This window comes from Oenanthe melanoleuca, chromosome 15 (genome assembly GCF_029582105.1).
Source record: "Oenanthe melanoleuca isolate GR-GAL-2019-014 chromosome 15, OMel1.0, whole genome shotgun sequence".
NCBI lineage: Eukaryota > Metazoa > Chordata > Aves > Passeriformes > Muscicapidae > Oenanthe > Oenanthe melanoleuca.
The window spans coordinates 6,783,915-6,807,232 of NC_079349.1; the positions used below are offsets into that span (position 1 = coordinate 6,783,915).

Consider the following 23,318-nt stretch of genomic DNA (forward strand, 5'->3'; position numbering starts at 1 on the left):
TTTTAAAATCAGAAATAAATTCTCAGAAAAAAAACATTTTCCAGTGAAACATCCAGGTAAACAAAGCTTTATTGCTCATCTCTGAAACAACTTGCTGGCACAATAGCACCCCAGCTCTGCCTCTGTATCCATGCAATGTGTGGGTCAGCCTCCCTTCAGGCTGCAAACTAAAACAGCTCCACCTTTTTGTGCATAAGGGGAGGGATAATCCACCTCACACCTTGAAAATAATACCCCAGTTCAGCTAGGACAATGTATCACTATGAATTTACAGCAAAACTGACCACCTGCAGCTCAAGGTACAGCAGAAGTGCAAACATTTTGTCACGATGAGGTTGCTGTGGGGGTGTGACAGAACTGAAGAGCACCCACAAACTCCCGCCCTGGTGGCCCACAGCAAGCACCTCACCGGGGCCGTGCCTCCAGCGCAGCGCTCTGCCCGTGCTCACAAGCAGATCCCCACTGCTCTCAGCCCCTCATGCAGTACATACCTCTGTGCTCCCAACGATTGCACCTCTGTAATTTCCACAGTGTTTACAAATGACACAGCCTTCGGGCCTCCGTAAGAGGGTGACCTAGGCATCCCTGTGGGGGACGGTGGGACCTGGTGGCCTGGGGATTTGTAGGAGCCATTGCTCACCCTGCCCTGTAGTGCTTGATGGGACTGCACATTATTATTGGCTAAATCAGCTTGCAGAGAGGTTGTGGAAGTCCTTGGTGCTCTTGTCATTGCACTTGAGAGTGAAGACACTGAGGACTGCAGTAGAGGGTTCCTTGTGCTAAAGCTGGTGGCAGCCATCAGATTGTCCCTGGATCCGTATCTCATGGCCATGCTGCGCGGGTCTTCCGAGAGCGTGCTCACTTGCTGAAGGCTGTAGGAGCTAGGCGTGTCATAGACACCCGAGTCTGCAAACACCGAGTCAGGGTGCGAGTGGAGGAGCTTCTCCCTCTCTTCCATCTCTTTCCTTTCCTGGATGGATGCCATAATTGTCTTGGAAAGGTTATCGTAGCGCACTGGGGAGGGGTCTCGCTGGTGCGGGGCGGGGCTCCCCAGCACCGGGCTGAAGCTCTGCGGCGGCTGGCGCTGCAGCTCGCTGCCCCGGAGGTGGCACATTTTGGCTGACAAATATGGGGAGTGGTACCCGACAGAGCTGACTGCAGAATGGGCAATGCACTTCCTCCCTGAGGGAGACATGGGGTTCAGCAAACTGTCATACGAAAGACTTCCATTTCTGTTTGACAGGGAATTGGGAGAAAAGATGCTTTTGTAAGGGGTGGAAGCCGCCCCTTCAGACTTCATTGGATGAAGGGGCACTTTGTCTGTCCCTCTCCTGCCAGCAGATTTCAGGCTCAGGGATCGTGAGTTGATGGCCAAGGAATCTATCTGGAGTGGGGAAGACTGATAGGTCTTGTGGAGAGAGCTCTTCCGGTAGCTGGGGATGTCCAAGCTGGGTTCAGACTGGTAATCAAGGCTCCTGCCATCCTCTTCTATCAGAGCCCCTTGACTGTGTCCCTCCTGCAAGGTGATCTAAAACAGAGGTGACTATGAGAAACAGAAGCCAGTGACACGTAAGTACAGGTTTGCTGTCTTGGTGAGTGCATAGCAAGGACAGAGCTGAAGGTCCTCCCTCTGACTGTCAGCCCAGGTTCATTACAAGAAAATCCCCTTACTCCTGTTCAACATATGGATTAGCACCTTGGAAGCAAGGAGGAGTTATTCATAGTTAAGTGCAAAATAATATTGACAGTAAAAAGTAAGATAATACATGGACACTGAAAACACTGAATGAGAGACCCAAGCTAAGATTCAAGTCTCAGTCAAGGTAAATCAGATTGTAATCTGATGATACTGCCCTTGGAAAAAACACTGCACTTCATGTTTTCTACAAATAGCTCTTCAGTTGAGGGATGTCTGGTTTTGTGTGCTGAGACAGAAATATTTTGAGCTTCATTTCAACACACTCTTTTCCACTCTACTCTGCGGTATGAATATTCAATAATTCTGAATTTCTGGTCATAGGTCTTCAAAATTAGGCATCTAACCTTAATTAAAGCAGAGAGTCTCCTTCCCACCATTTAGAAACAAAATGAAGCATTTTTCTCTTTTTCATTGCCTGAGTAGGAGAAAGTGGCCACATCAGAAAAGGAAACAAAGGCCATAATTTATGTGCTCTGAAAACAGATAGGACTTCACTTTGTTTTACTCTGTGAAAATTGCTCAGAGTTCTGATCACTTAAAATGTCATTCTGTGCTAAGCAAATAGTTTTTGCTCTTTTTTTTAAGGAAGAGTTTGCCATAATGCACAATAAATTGGCTACACTGGCTCTGCAAACAGATTATTATCAGTTATATATTTAATCAGGACTGCAGTTGACACAGCTTGTTCTTTAGTTTCTTTTAAAGGAAAACTATTGAAAGAAAAAAGTGAATGACAAACCCTTGGTTTATTGTGGATTTTTTAAAAAAGCTTTTTCCTTTCAGCTAGCAGATAGAGAAATATGCAAAACAGCTCACTCTCTTCTAGAGCATGGTGCTAAATTTGGTCTCCTCTGGAAAAAGGAGACCAAGTTACAGCCTGTAAAGGAGGATGAGAGCAAAGACGTAGCTTTTAAGTATATTTGTGCTACTTATCCTTGTGTGCCAATGCCTCTTTCCTACCAGCTTTCACTGCTTAAAAGCAGAATTACATTGACAGACTGAAGAACTGATACAGACACCATGGCATTCCTCACACAGCCCAGTCTCTTTCCCTCTGTACCTCCTACTTAGGCTTGGCAGACAAGTCCATGCCCTTCCATCAGTTCACCACGTGAACCTCATTTTATGATACTCCCAGCTGACTACTAGAGAGTTGTGACTACTATAAAACTGAACAAGTCTCCAGAGCTTGCACACCAGTCAGCAACAGCAACAGCACTGTTTTGGGTTGGGATTGAAACAGCAAGCCTCAGAGTGAAGGTGCTGTTCCCTGTTATCATTTCACAGCACTGCCCAGTCCCCTGGCCTAATCACAACCTGCCCTGTATCTATATTGCATCTCTGGCTGTGCACTGAATGAACACAACAAGTCTGCTTTCCTTGGCTCCCTGACTTTTGGCATTATGACTCAGAATGCTGTGGCTTCCACAGCTCAAAATCACTAGGTGATGTAAACAGAATATTTTGGACTAGATGTCTAGCCATTTTTCATGTAATAAAATGAAAATGATAGGATATTAAACTTTTTTGGATGCAGTAAGCACACTGTTGTTCTTGTGCTTCCTTTTCTAAGCCATTCGTTTCTTCATTAAGTGGACAAATCCAGAGAATAAGATTTACCATTACTGAAGTAAGACTAAAACTTAAACTTGGTCATAGCTGGAATTCCACTACCTATCACTATCTTTCTTTTCAAAATGAGAAGGATTCACAAAAAGCTTTCCTCATCATTTAAGGAACATTCTGTCTTATTACAGTGTTTCTGCAGTCAATTATTTTTATCTACCATATTTTCCTTTCCTTACTTCTTTCATAATACTCCTTCCTATCACCCCTTCTTGTTATTCCAGGGACCTGATGAAATTAATTTTGAGAAAACTGCACTGTGTGTGGTAAGTGTTTTTTAAGGATGTCTCCACTGGTGTGTGAAGACTTGGATACATATTGCAAATATTCAAGTTAGACCAATGATTTTCCAAATGCTGTTTTCAGGTCCTGGGGTCCAAAGACTATTTGCAATAAATCCATGAGAAATAAGTTTCATAACTTCTAAGCAAAAGACAAAACTGTCAAAATTCCACAGCAAATCTGTCTAATTCTTTGGACCTCAGTTTTCCTGACAGGTGAAAATGATGCCAAGTGTTAAGAAAGTGTTTTTTTTTCTATATGACCCAAATGCACTGAACAGGTCTAAGAAAGGTCAAACATGAGAAATTTTCTGTTAATTTTCACTAAAATATCTCTTGGGATGCTTTAAAAGTTCTTTCTATTTTGCAAGCTGACATCTTAAGGAATCAGTAAGTACACAGAGTGTTGGCTAAAGGGTCTGATCCAGAGAAGCACTCAGCATGCCCAGCTCCCTCTGAAGGGAATGTGAGGTGGCACCTCTGCCGGGTGAAGCCAATGGGAAGTGACACTTGTCAGCATCCCAGGATCAGGCCGAGACACCAGGGCAGGGGAAGCTGTGAACTCAGACATGTTTCCATAAGGAACAAGGTTATCACACAACAGTGCCAAGTGTTGTTATTTACTTTTACACTCTGACATTCACTAGAGCCCTGCAGTGGGCTCATCCTCAGCTGCACACTGCCTGGCATTAGCTGGAGCACACACTCCCGGGCTGGCTCACCTGCTCAGCTGTGGCATGGTAGTGGACTTTGGGATTGTTGCTGAAAGCTGGTCGGTATTTGTACATGGCAGGAGTAGGAGGGCTGATAAGTTTGGGTGAGAGGCCACCTTCTGCAAAAGAAAAAAAAAATAAAATTTATATTAAAATGTGTGTGGTCAGAAAGCTGCCAGCCATAATTCCTTGCCATCCATCATCCTCTGCAAATGGATCTGTTCTGGGGAGAATGAAACTTGCAGTACTTTTGTGTAGCATTCCACCAAAATCAATGGGATCCCTATGGCAGTAACAGCACATTGCTGCCAGATCAGCCATCTGGCTGAGAAGAAGAAACAAGGCACAATATATTGAGTGCAGTGACATGTTTTGGTGAGTAGAAATTTTGCCTAATTTGAAATGCTAAATATTTGGGTTGAATTCAGCTAATAGTTCTGTCTGCCAAAAAACATAAAAATTTAAGAGTATCAAAGCATGAAGTTCACATTCTTACAAATTAAATAATTCAGTTTGCAATGCCTAAGAATTTCATGCTAATATTTCTGATTCCTTAGATTCCTTGGACATTTTTAATTTAGAAATTGATTTAAGAAGAGGTCTAAAAGAGTTTATAAACTCTGCAAAACTGACATGAAATATTCAGCCCAGTCTTGAATGAACCACTTCAAGCTGGCTTTTCTCTCCCTTTCCTGTTGTTAATTCCCCTAATCTGGAAATCCTATAAATAGAAAAAAATCCTTCACCTAGATTCCATGTTTTGAAAGAATACAAGAAACCTTTTAAGGAGGCTAAAATAGTTTCTTATTAATAAAAATAAATCACTGATCATGCAACTATACCTTCACTGGTGCCCAGCTGCCCTTTTAGCTCAGAGTACTTGCTTGGATCTCCTTTAGGTGGGAGAGGTGGTTGCACATCCATACTCTTATCCTCCAGACCTTCCAGGCTGATTTTAGACTGAAAATGATAAAAAATAAATCAATCATTGCAAGTACCTTAGTTAAATAACATGTGGCAGTGTGCTGGATGTACCAGAGATCTACATAAAATGACAAAGAGGATTTCGCATCCACTGCAGACAAGGACTGTCACATGTAAAATTAGCATTGTCATAACCAGACAGTAGAATTTTAAATGCACTGTCCTGTTCTACTTGGCATGCTAAGTACTATAATCATCACACTAATTAATACGTGGTAGAAGACAATAGTGCTTTCCAGCATTTTCCAGCAACTTTCCAGGTAGCTCTCAGCAAATAACTATCCAAAGAGTGTAGGAAGCAACTATCCACAAAAATCTTGCAAGTTGGCTTCCTCTGAATCCACTGCTTTTTATGGGACTAAACAAATCCTTCTCCATTATTCATGGTAAGAGAAACTGAAAAGAGGAGAGGAGATAAGAGAGATCAGGGTCTGAGTCAATATTTCTTGCCCTGGACCACAAGTCTTCCTGCATCCTGGACGCTCAGAACACTTTTTTGAAGTAGAACAGCTGACATGGTCTGGTGGTACAAGGGTTCATTAAAATTGATTTGAACAACAAGAAGTGACAGCTCTTGGGATAGAAAATAACTGGTGCAAAGAACAGTCAACTCTTTCAAAAGAAGCCCAAGGGATTCCATTCTAGAGCTGCCTGTTACTGGATCAAGAGCTGCTGTTATTGAACCTGTGTTACTTTTGAGGATGAAGTATTTGACAAGGACTCAAACTCTAGTTTCTGCATCATCTCAAAGAGATTTGTCACTGACAGACTCATTCCCAGGCTTGATAACACTCAATCCATGCCCCTCAAAAGCAGAGCTTCAAGATTTCCTCACCTTGCTCCGGTTGAGGTTGGCTTGGATGCCGTTGTCACTGATCTTCACTGTGATCTGTCGCTCAGACAAATCAGGTCTCAGGAAAGGAGGCTTCACACTCACTGTTTGCTTTTTCTTGGGCTCAACAACATACCTGATTAATTGTGCAACAGTCATCATTAAAATAAACAGTAACCTAAGAACAAGGCTTAAAAATTTTCCCACTTCCAGGTTATGATCTAAGAATGTGTCAAAATCTAGGTAAGAACCTCCATTTATTTTGATGTATGTAATAATTAAACAGCAATAAAAAAAAACAGTAAGTGAAAGGATGCATTAAAAAAATCAGCAATTTTTGAAGCACTAATGGACAAGAGCACAAAGAGAGCAAGAGAGGCCTGCCACCAACAGAAGTAACTGACTAGATCATCCCAGTTAACATGAAACAGCTGCCCTGTGGTAGGAGTCAGTGACTGGGGGAACAAGAGTCAGCAATGGGGAGTTACCATGGAGAAGATGATGTGCTGCCAGTCCTAACTTACCATATGGTGACTTGTTTCTGTAGCACATTTAGTGTTCAAATAAATGGAGGTAAAAGAGAATGACAAGTCTATAGGAAGCAAAAAATCTAAGAGGAAATGGCTGACTTTAGGTATCTAATTTCTCTCCAGTGCAATAGAACTCTTTAAGTGCAATTGGCTAGTGGCTGTACAATGCCTAAATATCAATATACACACCAGCTTTCTCTGTTACGTAGTGAACAGGACATTTTAGTAGTAATGGCTCAGGGACCTTCAATATACAGGAGAATCTGAACAGGTCTTCACAAAACACAAATGTGCTGTTTGCTGTAATTCTGGGAATAGCCATGATGATGGTACTCACAACCCCTCTCTTAACAGAAGTGTCTCACAGCATTTCATACCCGGCTCTCCTCATCCACCTTGATCTGATTTTCACATTTTGGAAGGTTTGAGAAGCAGCTATTCCATTGTCTTTAACACATGTAACAGTCCTTTAAGACTTGTTGTATAACAAAGTGGGAAATAAGAGTGTCAGGGTCTGGAATTGTTCAACACCCCAAAAAGGCACAAATAAATCCTGTAGTAAGATTATGAACATGTTTGCAGGCTGGACAGCTCAGCACCTAGAATTATTTATAGTCCATCTGATCTACTGCATTAAGATCCTGGTTTCAAAATGTGCAACTATAAATCCATTTCCCCAAAAATAGAAAGCCATCAATAAAATCTCAAGTTTCGTGATGTAGACCTCATTGATAATCTGTTTTATGATAATGAAAGTGCCAGTGAGATTGAAAACCACAGCAGCCTTAAATTAGATTTAAGTCTTAAAGAGAAAGGCTGATTTTATCTTTCTTCTTTTTCTCCAGCAGCCTGGACATTGCCTGTAAGAAGCTGTGAGAGCAGTATGGATATTTACCTTGTTACTGAAATCCACTGGATAAACAAGCTGGTGAAGACAAGGGTATGAGCTCAACACAATTTGACAAGCTCATTCCAAAAAAATATTTCTAGTATAAGGGTGGTGAATTACAAGTTACAGCCATGCAACAGGGAAGCAGCTAACAGAGAGCTCTGCCTTCAGGACTGTTTTGCTTTGCTTTCCTCTTATTCAATCAATGATCCTTGGCTTGTGAGCCCAGTCAAGCACATTTTCTTCCCCTGTCCCAACAACTCTTGCTCCCTCATTCCTAGCTAAGAGCATTTCTCCTACCTGGGAGCCAAGGGGCTGCAGAGCACGTGTTCCACGTTTCCACAGCATCCTCGGGTAAAAGGATTCACTCCACCACGAAATTTCCCTGTCACCTGCAAACATGTTCAGGACAGTGCTCAAACCTCTGGTTATATAAAAGTCATCATCCAAGCCTCAGAAAGCCAAGAACAAGTCTGACCCTTCTGTCCTTCCCAAATAGATACTTTTTCTTTGAATGCTGCACTTTTTCTCTCCAGCTCTAACACACCACCTCTGTCAGCTAATTCCCGCTAGGAGGCACTCAACTCAAGATCCTTCCCAAAAGGACACTGCTGAAGGTGACTGGGTTTCAAAGTGATGTGTTCACCTCTCCATGCTGCTCCTGCACTGGATTTGTGTCTGCTCCCAGCCAGACATCCTGTTTTGGTCTCTTTCATTCCCATCACTTTCCCTCTTCTGCCTTGGCAAGTCCCCTCCAAACCAACAGCAATGTCAAATCAATGTTCCCAAACGCTGGATGAGAGCAATGTTTCCTCTCTCTCAGATCCCATCCTGAGCAGCAATGAGTGCAAACCACTGCCTTATGTGGGAGGGTGCCAGGAACTCCCTGGTGATTAGTGTTTGCTTGTAAATGAGTAGGTTTAATAAAAGCCAAGCCTCATTAGACTGGCGGGATCCATTCAAGGCTTCATAAGCATTATAAAGAGTTTGTACTCCACAGGCAGATACTTGAAAGTCACCATATGGGGATAAATACTAATAAAACCAGGGAGATTAATAGTGGTTGCCATTAAAAGCCTTGCTATTGTTATTTGCAAGTAAAGCATTTTAATCAGTTCATAGTTCTGATCTAGCAACAAGTTTACAGAGTACCAGAAATACTTTAATAACTTGCACATAAAATAACAACACTTAAATGATTCAGCAATATATTATACTGGCCTTGTTGATATAACACAAAGCTCTTTAAGAGGCTGAAAGACAGGCTGGAAGTTCTGAGATTTGGAAGAGCAACCTTTTGATGAAAGGATGGCCTGGGACATTTGACACATCTGCATTCAATCCTAGGCTCACGCTGACTTGTGCCAGATGCTGGCAAAGCATTTAATCTCTGTGCCCATTTTCTCAAACACAGTATGAAAATAAAATGTCTCCATCTCACAGATTGCAGTACTAATTATATCAGTTTGGTTTCTAAAGTAGTTTGAAATCCACTGGTAGAAAGCAGTCTAAGAAGGAAGGGTATTTATTTATTCTATTCAGAAACTAAAAATACTAGGATATGAGCAGATGTTGGGTTATGGGTTATTTTGATTCCACAAGAATTTCAGAGGCATTCAGAAAGCTCAGAAACATCTAAACCCAGCTATTATGCACTTTTCAATCACAGTCTGCCTACTATGAGTGCTCAGAACTTAAAAACTCCAGCATGAATAAATACCAAAAATTTACAGTAAAAATCCAAAAATGTCTGTACCACTGGCCTATAAAATGTACTGGGAAAAGAGGACAAGATAAGCTGAGCATATTGCAACTGAAAAGCTGACAGTAGATAACTTCCAGTGTGAGAAAAGAGAACCAACACTGAGACTGCAGGGGAAAAGAGAATGTTTTAGAACAATGGCAAAGCCAGAAGCAGATCTCATATCCATCTCTCCTGGTCTGGTGCTCTAATTACTTAGATATGCTTCCTCTGAAAGGACCTCAGGGCTGGGAACATCCATCCTCTAGTTACAGATAACTGCTACATATGACTAAGTAGAAATTAAGTTCAGATTATATTTAATTTTCAAAATGGCATGGGAAGATGAATTAAATCTCAAGTGGTTTGGTAGCTCAGGAAACCAAACCAAGCTAGGATACAGCTTGGATATTTTTACAGGATATTTTGATCACAGAAAAAATCTCAACCTTTCTAAATACTAGTGCAGCCACAAGCAGGTGAAGCTAAATTTCACGGTTTTTTAAAATTAAATTTTTTTCTTCTTCTTCAACCTAAAATTTTCATAGAGAATTTATATCACTGCACAAAGACAAGCCTAAGGCAAACCATGATTTGGGCTATGAGACCAAAATGCCCTGTGTTTCATGCTACTATTGTTAGCACTACCAAACCTAATACTTGGCCAAAACCAATTTTAAAATGAAGAGCAGATGATTCTGAGCAGGACAGAGAAAAGCATTTGAAGATGACAGCTATGGAAGCTTGCCTTGTTCAAAGGCCATGTTAGGCAACAGTTCAGGATGACTTCAGATTCCTTGCTTATGTAAACCTCCCACACTCTTCTGGATAAGAGTTTTTATTGTCTCTTGTGGGATGGAGACAATGTCATCTCAGTTTATGAAGGCCTGGCCTCAGACAGATGTTTGCAACGCTCACAGCCTGCCCAGGAGCCAGACAGCTCCACAGCATCGAGCCATCAGCCCCCAGGACAGCCAAAACAGCTCAGGGGGAGCTGCAGAGCACCCATGGACGCAAGGGTAGCAAAATTCCATCTCAAAAAACCCCAAACCACAAGGGGTTTACCACATGGTGGGTAAAAATGTGCAAAAACCCAGATGTGAGGGGCACTTAGGAGATGGAGCTGTGAAAGGGTAAAGCACAGGAATGCAGAGAGTTCATGAGCCTTGGGATGGGGGCTGAGACCAGTGCCACACCTGCAAACTGTCCCTGGGGCAGCAGGGGCCTGCTATTGATCCCATCAATATTGTCTCTATCACTCACACCAAGCCATTAATGTGCACATGAATGCAGGTCTGCTTCAACCACAGGGACTGTGGATCATGGACATTTGAGTCACTGCAGGAGACCTGGAGTTTTACAGGCTTTTTGGCACAAGGTGTCATGTTGGCACTTGGTTTGGAGAAGCAAAGCAAGCTGGGTCCAACAGCACTCTGTGTGTGTTTGTGTGTTCATATGCATGAGAACAAGAGAGAGACACAGAGGGAGACAAAGAGCTAACTCAGACCCTATTATGGGCAGTGTGGGTTTGCTGGGGGAGTTCAAAATACCAGGAGAGATGGCAAATGATTTAACCTTTTCCTTTTCTTTCTTTCACTCAATCTCATGGATTGTTCAGTCTGACTCATAAAGTTTGAACTTCTGGGGTTGATGGTACTCACAACATAAAACATATTTCAAGGCCATGAGTAGATTTTAAGTAATAAATAAGTCTGTGGTGATGGTCTGTGGCTAAAAAATAGAAACCTTTGCCTGCAGTGTATTAAAAAAAAAAATAATAATAAATAGGCAATCTTCTTGGATCTTCACAAAAGCTCTAATAAGAGCATTACTGGTAAGATTTGGACAATCTTTTGCTTTACCCAAGCTGACTTGCTGATTGTCCTTCCCACCTCAACACCTTAGCCACAAACACAGAGAAAGGATTGCTTCTTACCTGTTCATTCGTTGTGCGCCCTCGGGCCACTAGAACAATATGGAAGCCAGTGAGACCAATGACTGGGATAAAGAATAACCCAGCCACACACATGACAGCCATTCTGTATCCAAGAGTTAAAGAAATTTGGGTGAGTGAAGGGAAAAAAGAGCCTATGAAAGACATGGAGAGGAAAAGGAGAAAAAAAAAAACCTGTCACAATGTCATGGAATGCTTTGGGTTGGAAGGGACCTTAAAGATCACTTAATTCCAGCTCCCTGTTGTGGATAGGACACTTTTCACTATCCCAGGTTGCTCCAAGCCCTGTCCAACCTGGCCTTGGACACTTCCAGGGATGGGGCAGCCACAGTTTCTCTGGGCAACCTGTGCCAGGGCCTCATAGTGAAGAAATTCACGCTATAATCTCATCTAAACCTGCCCTCTTTCAGTTTGAAGTTTTTCTGCCATATTTTCACTCCAGACCTTTGTCCAAAGTCCTCCCCAGCTCTCCTGGAGCCCCTTTAGGCACTGGAAAGGGCTCTAAGGTCTCCCTAGAGCCTTCTCCAGGCTGAACAACACCAACTCTCCCAGCCTGTCTCTGGAGCAGAGGGACTCAAGCTCTCTGAGCATCTCCATGGTCTCCTCTGGACTTGCTCCAGCAGCTCCACATCCTTCTGATGTCAGTGCAGCACTCCAGGTGGGGTCTCATGGGTGCAGTGTCCCTCACCTTTAGCAAGGCCTAATTAAATTGCATCTCCAAGTTAAATCCATCTGCTCCTAGCCTGGGTCCTCACCCTTGAGATGGTTAAAAAGTAATGTGAGCTCAGTGATTCTGGCTTTACCTTTCTGTCTTGTGAAGAATGCTGTGCACTGCTCTATCAAGAACAGTATTACCCCTCAGAGCCAGCAGTTCATGTGTTACACCAGCATGCAGGGGGCTACTGCCAGAGCACATTCTGCTCCAAAATACAGCAACAGTTTTAAACATAGCAAACAGCAGTTGAGAGCTCCAATCCAGGGAGGCAGCTCATCCTTCTGCTGGGCTGTCATGACGAACACTGAGAAAGACAAAGGGCCAGCTACAGTTCCTGGAGCAATCCATGCTGACACAGGTACAATGGGAACAGAGGAAAACCTACACTGAGAATTTACAGGAGGAGAGCAGTGGGGGATCAGGAGAGGCTCCACCAGCTCCCATAGGATAAATATTCAGATTCATTCTTGCACATTTTCCCGAGTCTGGAAAGACCAAAAGGAAGGATACGTAATGGTTGTATGAGCTGCTCCCAGCTTTTCCATATGGTTTAGTACGAAGATGAGCCCAAAGGTGAAGACTCCAACCATGTGCGTACTTAAGGACAGCAAGAAGAGAAAAAAATAGCGGTAGTTCCTCCGTCCTATGCAATTGTTGACCCATGGGCAGTGATGGTCAAAATCCTTGTAAAGAAAGGGAGAGATAGGGAAAAATATCCAAACAGTGAAAGAAAATACATTGCCTTAGAGATGAATCTGAACCACTGTCATGTAAAATTACATCAGACTAGTTCTGCAGCTTTACAAAATGCTTGACTGTCTTTTATAAGACTTTTTAGGACCAAGTGGTTCCTCTATCCATGAATGGAGAGGTGCTTGAGTGTTTATAGGGTTTGAAGAGAGGATATATTAAAAATAAATGACAGGCTATTTATCTGCTAGCAGTAGAAGCCCTAATTTTTTATCATCCTTAGCATAAGTCAATTACAATGAAGTTATTGTAACCTGCAATGGCTTGAAGATGCAGTAGTGCTGCAAAATTCTCTGTCCCACATTTCAGTATTTATACATCACTGAATGAGTCCACTCTGAACAATGAACATCACAAAAATACCTTTTTACCATGCAGGTCACAAAGAAAAGCAACAGCTAAATCAGACACAGGCAAAGATGTGCACAGGTTCATTAAATTATGAATCCAAACCTAACTATTTGTCTCAATCACAAGTCCAAAGTCCCTCACAAAGACAGATCTCTTTTAACAGGAGATTTAATAATGAGGGCAAGCCACAGACAGCCTCCAAGTGCCTTTACACACTTTTGTAAGCATGTAAATCCACTGTCTCCAATGGGATTATTCTTGACGTGAAGACAAGATCAGGTGCAAGAAATAAACCCTTCTTATCTCTGTGTTCTTCAGAGCAGATATTACACATTCATTGCACCAACAAATGAACTGTTTATTCTGCACTTTGTGGCAATGCTATTTTAAGCACTGCTCAATGATGACACAGGGAGTTTTGGATTTCTAAGTTCTGCACAATGCATTTGCCAAAAATTTACAAAATACAAAAAAATGGATTAGAGCTTTCTTAAAACATATTAAAGAATGACAGGGGCAACTTAAATATTAAGATAATTTCAGGCTATATCTGAAATGCTGACATAATATCTGTCTGTTATGCAAATCTGGCTGTATGCAGCCCAAAATACCTATGGATTATGAAACTATGTAAGTACTCACTGCAAACATTTCAATTAAGAAAACAAAAATCTGACTACTTTTGTCACAGATTCATTTTTGGGTCCCTCTGGTAACAGCATCCTTTAAGTTTTAATTTATTTCTGCAAGTGTTGTCCGCTTTTACTGTTTATTCATTTTTATCAAATTGGTTCCAAAATTTTATATTTGGGAAAATAATTTTTATTGTACATTCTAGACTGAAAGTGAACTACCTGGATCCTACACGGAAAGCCAGCAGAGTCACTCCTGTTACTGTCTCAAAACTCTCCTAGAATATGACAGGTGAGTGGGAAATTAGCATCACAAGAATCAATAAAACATGTTTAAGGCCATGATTTATTGATTCAGAAGTCATTAATACTTTCTGCCAACATTCTTCCACAGCAGTAATAATTCAATTACAAGCAGAACTCCTTCCTTACTTGTGCACCAGAATAGTAGGGAACATTCAACTGATCTGACTATCAATAGAACTCGTGAAGAACTAGCCAGAGTCACCTTGCCTTCTGCTATTTTATGCAGGTTCTTTTTGGATTCCCTCCCATTTTAATTTCTGGTGCAGAACTAACTCCCATGGAGGCCTTACATCAGCATGAAACTTCAAGTGTTTATACCAGTGAGTTTTCCTGAGAAAACTTCATTTCCTGAAAATGAATTTTTATGCTGAGCCACTGGGAAAGGTGGAAGAAAGAAACTCCATGGGACAACTGAGAATTTACCATCATCTAAACAATCCTCAGGATCTTGAATTAGTGAAAACATTTATGTTTTAAAACTAGGAATGTACGATTCAGGTTTTCTACCAAAAATGCAGCTCTATCCAACAATTCACAGCAGTCTAAACAAACTGTGTGTCACAACTTACAAATAGCTGTGGCTATTCCCCTCTACCCAGGGACCTTGGCAGCTCCTCACTCCCAGGCTTCTAAAATCCCACATCCTTCTAAAGCCTTCCAAAACAGAACAGCCTTGTCCTATTTATCGATGGTTACTAGGCACAGCACTGCTTCCAGATAATTATAACTTAGATATATGACTGACACAAGATAAATCCAGGCAGCCTTTTCCTCACTTGTAACTATGCTGCTTTCTTTGGGACTATTCCCTTGCTTATGGCAAAGAGGATTAGGACAAAGGTAGTGTATACAGCATTCCAGCTGACTCTGGTATTTTTTTCCCTTCTGATTAGTAATTCCTTTCATTTTAATGGCACAGCTGAATATATTTTAGACATATTAAAGATTTCATCTTTCTATTGAAAAAAAAAATAGACCTTGCAGCAGAAATGATCCTTTAGAAGTAGAATTTTTAGCTCAGCAGTAAAAAGTCCGCTGGCAAGACACTACTGTGGATACAGTGCTCTGTACCTACATGTCTGGGAGATGCTTATAGCCCAAAAGCACATCTTACTGTTTAGGGATTATTTTTAAAAAATCCTGTGTGACTCACCAAGACCCTAAGGGTAACAAGAATCAGGAAAGTCCCCTAATTCAGAGCAATCAACATTAGAAACATGAATGAGTTCATGCTCTGAGCTGGGGTGTTGAAACAAACATGGGCTCCATTTGCTGAACTCCAAGTTTGGTTCTCCTGAACTCACACACCATTGTGGCTTCTCTGCTTGTCCACTAATGTAGGCACCAGTTTGCTCCAAATTAAATTATGAGCCTTAAGCTCACATATGAGAAGTTGAAATGGTTCATCCTGAATTTCTTGCTCTCTTGAACTCTGTATCAACTCTCCTATTCACACCTTTTTTACATTCACAATCCCTTAGCTATTTCAAGGAAGATGCAGCCAGGATTATAAACTTTAATTTTAATTATCACTGGTGACAGGGCTGACAAGAAGCATTGTTGAATTTGTAACACACAAAACTGAGGGCTATGCTTCAAATGGTTCTGCTCAGTGGGAGCCCAGCAAGGCCACAGCTGTGAACTGCCAAGAACTGAGGCAACCCAAAGGCCTGTTGGCAAGAGCAGGTGCAAGCCCAGCCCTGAGGCAGAGCCCAGGGTGCCCTGAGGCACAGCAGGGTTACAGGGCAGGGTTACAGGGCAGGGTAACCATGGCAGGGTTACAGGGCAGGGTTACCATGGCAGGGTAACCATGGCAGGGTTACATGGCAGGGTTACAATGGCAGGGTTACAATGGCAGGGTTACAGGGCAGGGTTACAGGGCAGGGTAACCATGGCAGGGTTACCAGGGCAGGGTTACAGGGCAGGGTTACCAGGGCAGGGTTACAGGGCAGGGTTACAGGGCAGGGTAACCATGGCAGGGTTACAGGGCAGGGTTACAATGGCAGGGTTACAGAGCAGGGTTACAGGGCAGGGTTACAGGGCAGGGTTACCAGGGCAGGGTAACCATGGCAGGGTTACCATGGCAGGGTTACAGGGCAGGGTTACAGGGCAGGGTAACCATGGCAGGGTTACAAGGCAGAGTTACAGGGCAGAGTTACAGGGCAGGGTTACAATGGCAGGGTTACCATGGCAGGGTTACAGGGCAGGGTTACAGGGCAGGGTTACCGGGCAGGGTTACCAGGGCAGGGTTACAGGGCAGGTTCACCATGGCAGGGTAACCAGGGCAGGGTTACAGGGCAGGGTTACCATGGCAGGGTTACAGGGCAGGGTAACCATGGCAGGGTTACAATGGCAGGGTTACAATGGCAGGGTTACAATTACAGGGCAGGGTTACAATGGCAGGGTTACAAGGCAGGGTTACCATGGCAGGGTTACAGGGCAGTGAGTACAGGGCAGAGTTACAGGGCAGGGTTACAGGGCAGGGTTACAGGGCAGGGTTACAGGGCAGGGTTACCAGGGCAGGGTTACAGGGCAGGTTCACCATGGCAGGGTTTACAGGGCAGGGTTACAATGGCAGGGTTACAATGGCAGGGTTACCAGGGCAGGGTTACAATGGCAGGGTTACCAGGGCAGGGTTAACACGGCAGGATTACAATGGCAGGGTTACAATGGCAGGGTTACCAGGGCAGGGTTACAGGGCAGGGTTACAATGGCAGGGTTACATGGCAGGGTTACAGGGCAGGATTACAATGGCAGGGTTACAATGGCAGGGTTACCATGGCAGGGTTACAGGGCAGGGTTTACAGGGCAGGGTTACAATGGCAGGGTTACAGGGCAGAGTTACAGGGCAGGTTCACCATGGCAGGGTTACAGGGCAGGGTTACAGGGCAGGGTTACAGGGCAGGGTTACAATAGCAGGGTTACAGGGCAGGGTTACAGGGCAGGATTACAATGGCAGGGTTACAGGGCAGGGTTACAGGGCAGGGTTACAGGGCAGGGTTACAGGGCAGAGTTACAGGGCAGGTTCACCATGGCAGGGTTACCATGGCAGGGTTACAGGGCAGGGTTACAGGGCAGGGTTTACAGGGCAGGGTTACAGGGCAGGGTTACCATGGCAGGGTTACAATAGCAGGGTTACAGGGCAGGGTTACAGGGCAGAGTTACAATGGCAGGGTTACAAGGGCAGGGTTACAAGGGCAGGGTTACAATAGCAGGGTTACAGGGCAGGGTTACAGGGCAGAGTTACAATGGCAGGGTTACAGGGCAGGGTTACAGGGCAGGTTCACCATGGCAGGGTTACCTCCACGCAGTTGTCACAGACGCTGCAGTGGGAGCAGCGGGGCGGGCGGTAGAAGTGGCAGGTGGCGCACCACTTCATCCGTACTTGGATTCCTTTGATCTCCACGTTCTTGTACAGCGGCGCGCGGAAGTCGTCATCTTTGTCCTCATCTTCGTCTGCTGCTCAACGCAAAGCTGAGAGTTAGTGGGGATAGCTGAGGGCAAAGAGAAATGAGCTGATCCTGTCAGTACCTGGGACACAGGGACACTGCACACTCCCCTTACTGGGGACTGATGGTTTATCATCTCTGTCCTGCTCAAGAAAAGAGTCCTTTTAAAAATAAATGCACAAAATAAAACCCAGTCTATAACAGACAAATATATACTGGGAAGAAAAAATATTATTCTAGATTCCTGTGCTCTTTATTTGTTTCCTCCTGACAGAAAATCTAAGAAGTTCACATCTATTTAACACCTGGTTAAACATTATAGTGCAGCTGGCATTGGTTGACTGGCTCCAAATTAGGTGGAATTTGATAATGTTGTCCCAGAGGAGCATCAATTACTGTCATGCAGTTCTATATTAAATCTTCTCTAGATGTGTTATCATGATCCAATTTCCATTAACTTCAGAGGGAATTTCTCCCTTCACTTAGATGGGCTTGGGATCTGGCTCAGCTACAGTATTTATCTGCAAGAGTATTCTCTGGATTAACGTTTTTGCATGGAAGTAGAGTGCTGTACTGGCATCATTCCCTACAATTTTCCTTCATAACTAGTCAGTGGGACTCTTAGAGAGAGACAGACTCTAAATCCCTTAGGCACTTTTATAAATATAGTCTGTAGGTTCTCCAAAATCAGTATGAACGTGCCCAAACTGTGTAATACATGTGGGCAGATGAAAAGACACCAGAACAGTCAAACCATTTAAGCTTTTATAAAAAATCTGACTGCTGGCAAAAAGTCTGTACATTATATATACCTACATACATTTAAACATGTTCCTTTTGCAGAACTCAAACACAGACTTTGTACAAAACAGATTCACATAAAAAATACAAGTCAATTGTAGTTGGTATAATTAGCCAGCAAAAAAACATTGCAAGTCTCAGCCTAGACTGTAAATCAGATTTTTCAAGGCAGCCCCAATTTCAGTTACTTAATACTTCCTTTCCTAGTCATTCATTTCTGTATTACCAGAAATTCACTCACACAGAGCCAATCCTGATTCATACCAGAAAGATCCAGAGAGCCAACAGATTTTTAAAAATATTTTAAAAAATGAGTAACAGATCTGGGAGTTTGATTAAGCTCCACTTCAACAAGCTGAGTTTCTGCAGCCCAAGTTCTATCATTTCCCCCTATAGACGAGGTCCTATCTGCCAGACCTGTAAGGTCACATCATGTAGCTGGAAATGTGATTATTTCCAGTTTCCAGTGACCTGAGCAGAAGAATATATAGACAAAGGAATATATCTTACTACACAGATGCTCATACACTGATCCACTGACATGGAGCAGCCAAGTCTCATATTTTCACTCAATTTTGGTGGCTTCCATATAGGAATTGTGTGATTTCATTAGTCTCAGCTTTTGTACTGCTTATTTGTTGTTTTGGTTATGAAGTAAATTCCTAACTACCAGAAATGTGCTAAAAAGCTTGAAAACCAAGAAGACTAAACCTAATTTCAACAGCAAAAAGCACAGAGTGATTGTGTATTCATTTTTAGTCACTCCTACAATTCCTGAACTCCTTGCGCTGGCAGCTCTGCGGGCGGCATGGGGTGGTGATAAGCTTTTTTTCGCAAGCACACTTGTGATCTGAAATAACATCTGCTCCTCTTTCCTCCCAGCACTGGTATTTATAGTATTTTCCATCTTTTCCCTTATCAGTTCGCTTCCTTCACACATCTAAACTCCTACTTCCATTACTTTCTCCCAGGACAAATGCCATGTCTTTTCTCTCCCCTTGCTCCCAACATCTTCCTGACAAAGCACAGCACAGAGATGTGGGCCAAGGCCACAAAAAAAGTGAGAGACAGTAGAAGGGTGAATTTTAGGAACTCCTTCTCTTCCTGCTCTGCTCCTGACTCCCTTGTGCAAAGGGAGATGGGAAGGGAGGGAAGGTGATGAGAAAGTTTCTGTTTGATCTCCCTGTTTGTTTCTTCCTTAAAAGCAAAGTCCAAAATGAAGAACTTATTTGCAAAAGGAAGTTAGAGAAGCCCAAAGGAAGGCATGAACTGACCGTACACTCAGCACTGAGCACTCCTGGGGCCTGGTAATGTCCAGCTCTGCTTTGAGGGAACTGCCCTGCACAAACACACTGGATGAGAATGTTTAATGTTTAATTAACCACCGCTATCTCTGCTGAGATAAAGAAACTAGCAAGTCCAGCAAACTCCTTAAAACTCCACCTGCATAAGTCCTTTTGAAAGTCACTAGCATTTGTAGCTTTAAGCACCCATACTGTATCAGTTGATCCTACATAAGTGACTGAATTTTCCCTCTGACTTTATACACAATAATTTCCTTAATTGGAGTGCTGCAACACTTAATCAGGGGTTCCGAAGCTTCAGCTGAGATGAATGGCAGAGATGCTCATCATTAGACCCTGCTACCTGGAGAAACCTGGCCTTGCTATTCAGGAACCTTGTTCTTGTCAGGTAGCAATTCGAAATAGACACTGAATTTGGTGAGTAGAGGTGAAGAAGCACAGCTTGCAGACAGCACAGATCCATTGGTTTAGACAGACTGCCTAAAGCAGTCTCTGCTGCAAACTTCATGTGAATAATTATTGGAAGACAGATAAAATGAGGTGATAATTCTCTCATTAGGATGTGTTAAAAGAGATAGCTGCACTGTGGTTCCCATTACAAAAGCTGAGTGATCTCTATCCTATTTAATCAGCTGTGAATCAGTACTAATTTAAGCAGGAATATTTTTCTAAATGTATACATTTTTAGACACTCTAAGGCAAGCCTTAATCATTATCTGTTCTAGTCTTCAATGCTTCTGCCTTTCTTTTAAGGTATTCTGGAACGACTGCTTTGATGAAACTGTTTCAGAAAGTTTAGCCTCTCCCCTCTGCCAGCTCTGCTACCTATTGAGAAGACAGTGACTTAAATCCAGTGTGCCAGCATGACACAGGGGATAGCAATCAAAATCACATCTCTCAGGAGAGCTACACAAGGAGAACCATTCTACACAATCCTGTGCCCTCGAGTGCCAGTCTGAGCAAGTGCAAGGACATCCAGGAGCTCAGAAGAGAACTGGAGGGTATCCAGAATTTCACTGCCATCCCATTCCTAATGACAGTCAAGTATAGTAAATAAATAAAGTCTACAAGATTAGTCAGCAACTTGTGTGTTTGGACACCTGGCACCTCCTTTGGCTTGGATTTTCAGTGCCCCCCCCAACCCTACAACTGTCCCATTTCTGTTACCTCGTGGGAAAACTCCAGGGTCCATGAAAGTTGCCATGCTGAAGTTTGCCAGTACAAACAAGAAAACGAGTCCATTGTACACTGGGATGGCTGGGGAGATGGCTTTTGTCAACCAGGGGCACCTGTGGAGAAGAGAAGTTCAGCTTAGGTTCTTCCCACTCACTACCACCACACAGAGAAGTACTCTGCCCTCCCCAACCATGCAGCAAGGCTGAATTTGCAATTTAACAGAAATTTCCACGGAGCCAGATCCAGTGATCACTGCAACACCCTCTGTAAAGCTGCTTTGTTCCAGAGCACAGAAAGCACCAATTGTTCACAGGCTCACAGAGCTTTGCCACTCTATTGCCTTATCTGCAACCTGGCATTTTACTACTTTGTGTAAAAGCTTCATCCCATTGTTGCATTTCTGTTACCTTCTCTACAGCCTTGTTGCAGCTGGGGTTACTTTCAATTTTCCCTGGTGTAAAGCACAATAGGATTCAAACCACTGATCCCCAAAGCAGGGGCAAAGAGAATCACATTCGCTTCTCACTAAGCTTCCATGGTTTTCAACACTCAGAACCAACGCTACAAAACCGCTCCTTGGGGGAAAGTTTTGTCAGACCAAGCACGGGCTTTGCAGGTGTCAGCAGAAAAAAATGCAATATCAAAAAGAAAGTAGATGCCATATGCCATGTGAACAATGTTAAGAAGCACCAGAAAGATTTGTTGCTTACCCAGGGAGTGTAACTGAGAGGAATTGAAGATAAAGGGTAAAGGAGAATGAGTAGGAGATTTTGTAGAGAGGATGGGGAAACGCCTGTTAATTAGAGAAAAATTGTTCAAACTGCAAAGAACACTTCCCACCAGCAGAGAAGGGCATGATGAGGCAGAAAAGAGACTGCCTTACAGGCAGCTTCACCAAATAAAAAGCAGTGTGCATTCACTCAACCATTCACAACCTCTGAACACCCCACTGAATGTATTTCTCCTGTCTGCAGAAGGAGGTTTGGTCCCACAGGGAAACTGAGGAGAAAAAATCTGATCAATCTCATGATACTTGTAAATATACAAAAAGGGAGAATGTGGGTCAAAGCATGTAATTGAAAAAAAGACCCCTCACTGAGTTGCTTCTTAGATTTCCACGTGTCTTGACAGCCAAGAACTCTTCCAAGGCTGCCAAGGAGGCAGGCACTCAGCAACACCTGCTGCCATTAGCATAAATCACACACTGGCCCATGTATTCTGGCCTTTTGCCTGCAATTACATCTACAGCTGGATCTGATTGTCTGTCAGGCTGAAGCCTGTGCAAAGGAGAAAACAACAAGCAAGCAGCCTTCTTCCACGAATGTGCAATAGGCTGTTTTGAACAGCTGAGAATGGTGTTATTGACCTTGAAGGGACACTGTCAAACCTGCTCTTGTGGCCAGTGTTAGAAAGCTTCTCCCATTTCCTTGTGTGCAGGCAAAAAGATTGTTTTGCACTCCCCACCCCTTCACAGCTGGGCTTTTACCACTTTTTTGCACTGCTGCAAAAGTGCTTTCCTTGTATATGCTTCACTTGGCTTGGAGTGAGGAAAAGATGGACAAGCCCTACCCACGACTTGTAAAGCCATGAGCAAGACATGTCTGTGGCCAGGGCCAAACCTCCAGGCTAACTAAGGGAGAAGGAAAAAAAATCAGCCAAAGACAGCTTGACTCCATGAGGTACCTACCCTAAGAACCTTATGTTTCCCAAAAGGTGGAATTTCAACAAGTAGCGAGGTCATACTGACTTGCTGCCTTGCTCAGTTTGCCTCAGAGCAGCTGCTGATGACTGAAAACCAGAGCAAGGCACAAGTTTCTCACTTGCCAGAAAAGGTGCTGCTGCAGTGACCTTGCCAAGCAAGCTGCAGGCCTGTCACTAACAACAGTTTCTGCCAGATCCTTTGGAGGAAAGCAAAATAAATCCTGAAGTAAGCGGTTATAAAATCAATTCTACTTAGGGAAAAGTTCTTCCCTCTAAATTATAGTAAAATTAGATTCAGTAATGGGCATGACTGACTTAATTTCTTCCCATGAAGAAACTGCCTACACAGAGAAAGATTATGAAGTTACCCATTGCTTGTCAAGCATGGAGGAGAGATGTCCTTGGCAGTAAAGTCACGTAGGGTGGCAAATCAAGGGACAGGAAACCCTTTCTTAGATAACTAGTTACACTGAACAATATTATAATGAGAGAGACTGTCTCAGATGATTAATGTAAGCATTTTGAAACATTTTCATCTGTGATTTATTTTGTCATGTTCCCAACAAATATATAAAAATATTAGGAAGAATTTTAGCTATTAAACTGCACAGCTCATTTAATGGGTAAACAGTGTATCTGAAAAGACTTCACGGAAGTTGAAATAAAGGATAGAGTGAGTCACTGTACATACTAGCCACAAGGTCAGTTCACAATCCTTCCATTTCTTCTTCCCAGAATTGTTATGCAGCATCACAGATTACATAAAATTAGATGGGACAAAAGGGGCCTCATTTGTAAACTAGACTGGCCAATAAAAACAGATGTGGAGATCAAGTCCTGGCTCATAATTGTAAAAAGGTCTGAAAAAGAAAATGAAATTTCCC

The 23,318-nt window shown here is 43.0% G+C and overlaps 2 protein-coding genes across 2 annotated transcripts in view; one reads left to right on the forward strand and one right to left on the reverse strand.

Annotated features, from left to right (window-relative positions):
* Positions 1–23,318, forward strand: part of GOLGA3 (golgin A3) — a 171,806-nt gene that overhangs the window by 70,449 nt on the left and 78,039 nt on the right. The gene's annotated exons all lie outside the window — the stretch shown is intronic.
* ZDHHC8 (zinc finger DHHC-type palmitoyltransferase 8) overlaps positions 1–23,318 on the reverse strand; it is a 111,435-nt gene that overhangs the window by 5,188 nt on the left and 82,929 nt on the right. The window contains exons 2-10 of the mRNA XM_056504664.1: positions 20,725–20,846; positions 17,305–17,462; positions 12,475–12,647; positions 11,232–11,334; positions 7,855–7,946; positions 6,139–6,271; positions 5,162–5,279; positions 4,329–4,438; positions 492–1,528 (exon numbers count right to left, since the gene is read on the reverse strand). Of these exons, the coding sequence (XP_056360639.1) occupies positions 492–1,528; positions 4,329–4,438; positions 5,162–5,279; positions 6,139–6,271; positions 7,855–7,946; positions 11,232–11,334; positions 12,475–12,647; positions 17,305–17,462; positions 20,725–20,846 (2,046 nt within the window). The remainder of the gene's footprint in view (positions 1–491; positions 1,529–4,328; positions 4,439–5,161; positions 5,280–6,138; positions 6,272–7,854; positions 7,947–11,231; positions 11,335–12,474; positions 12,648–17,304; positions 17,463–20,724; positions 20,847–23,318) is intronic.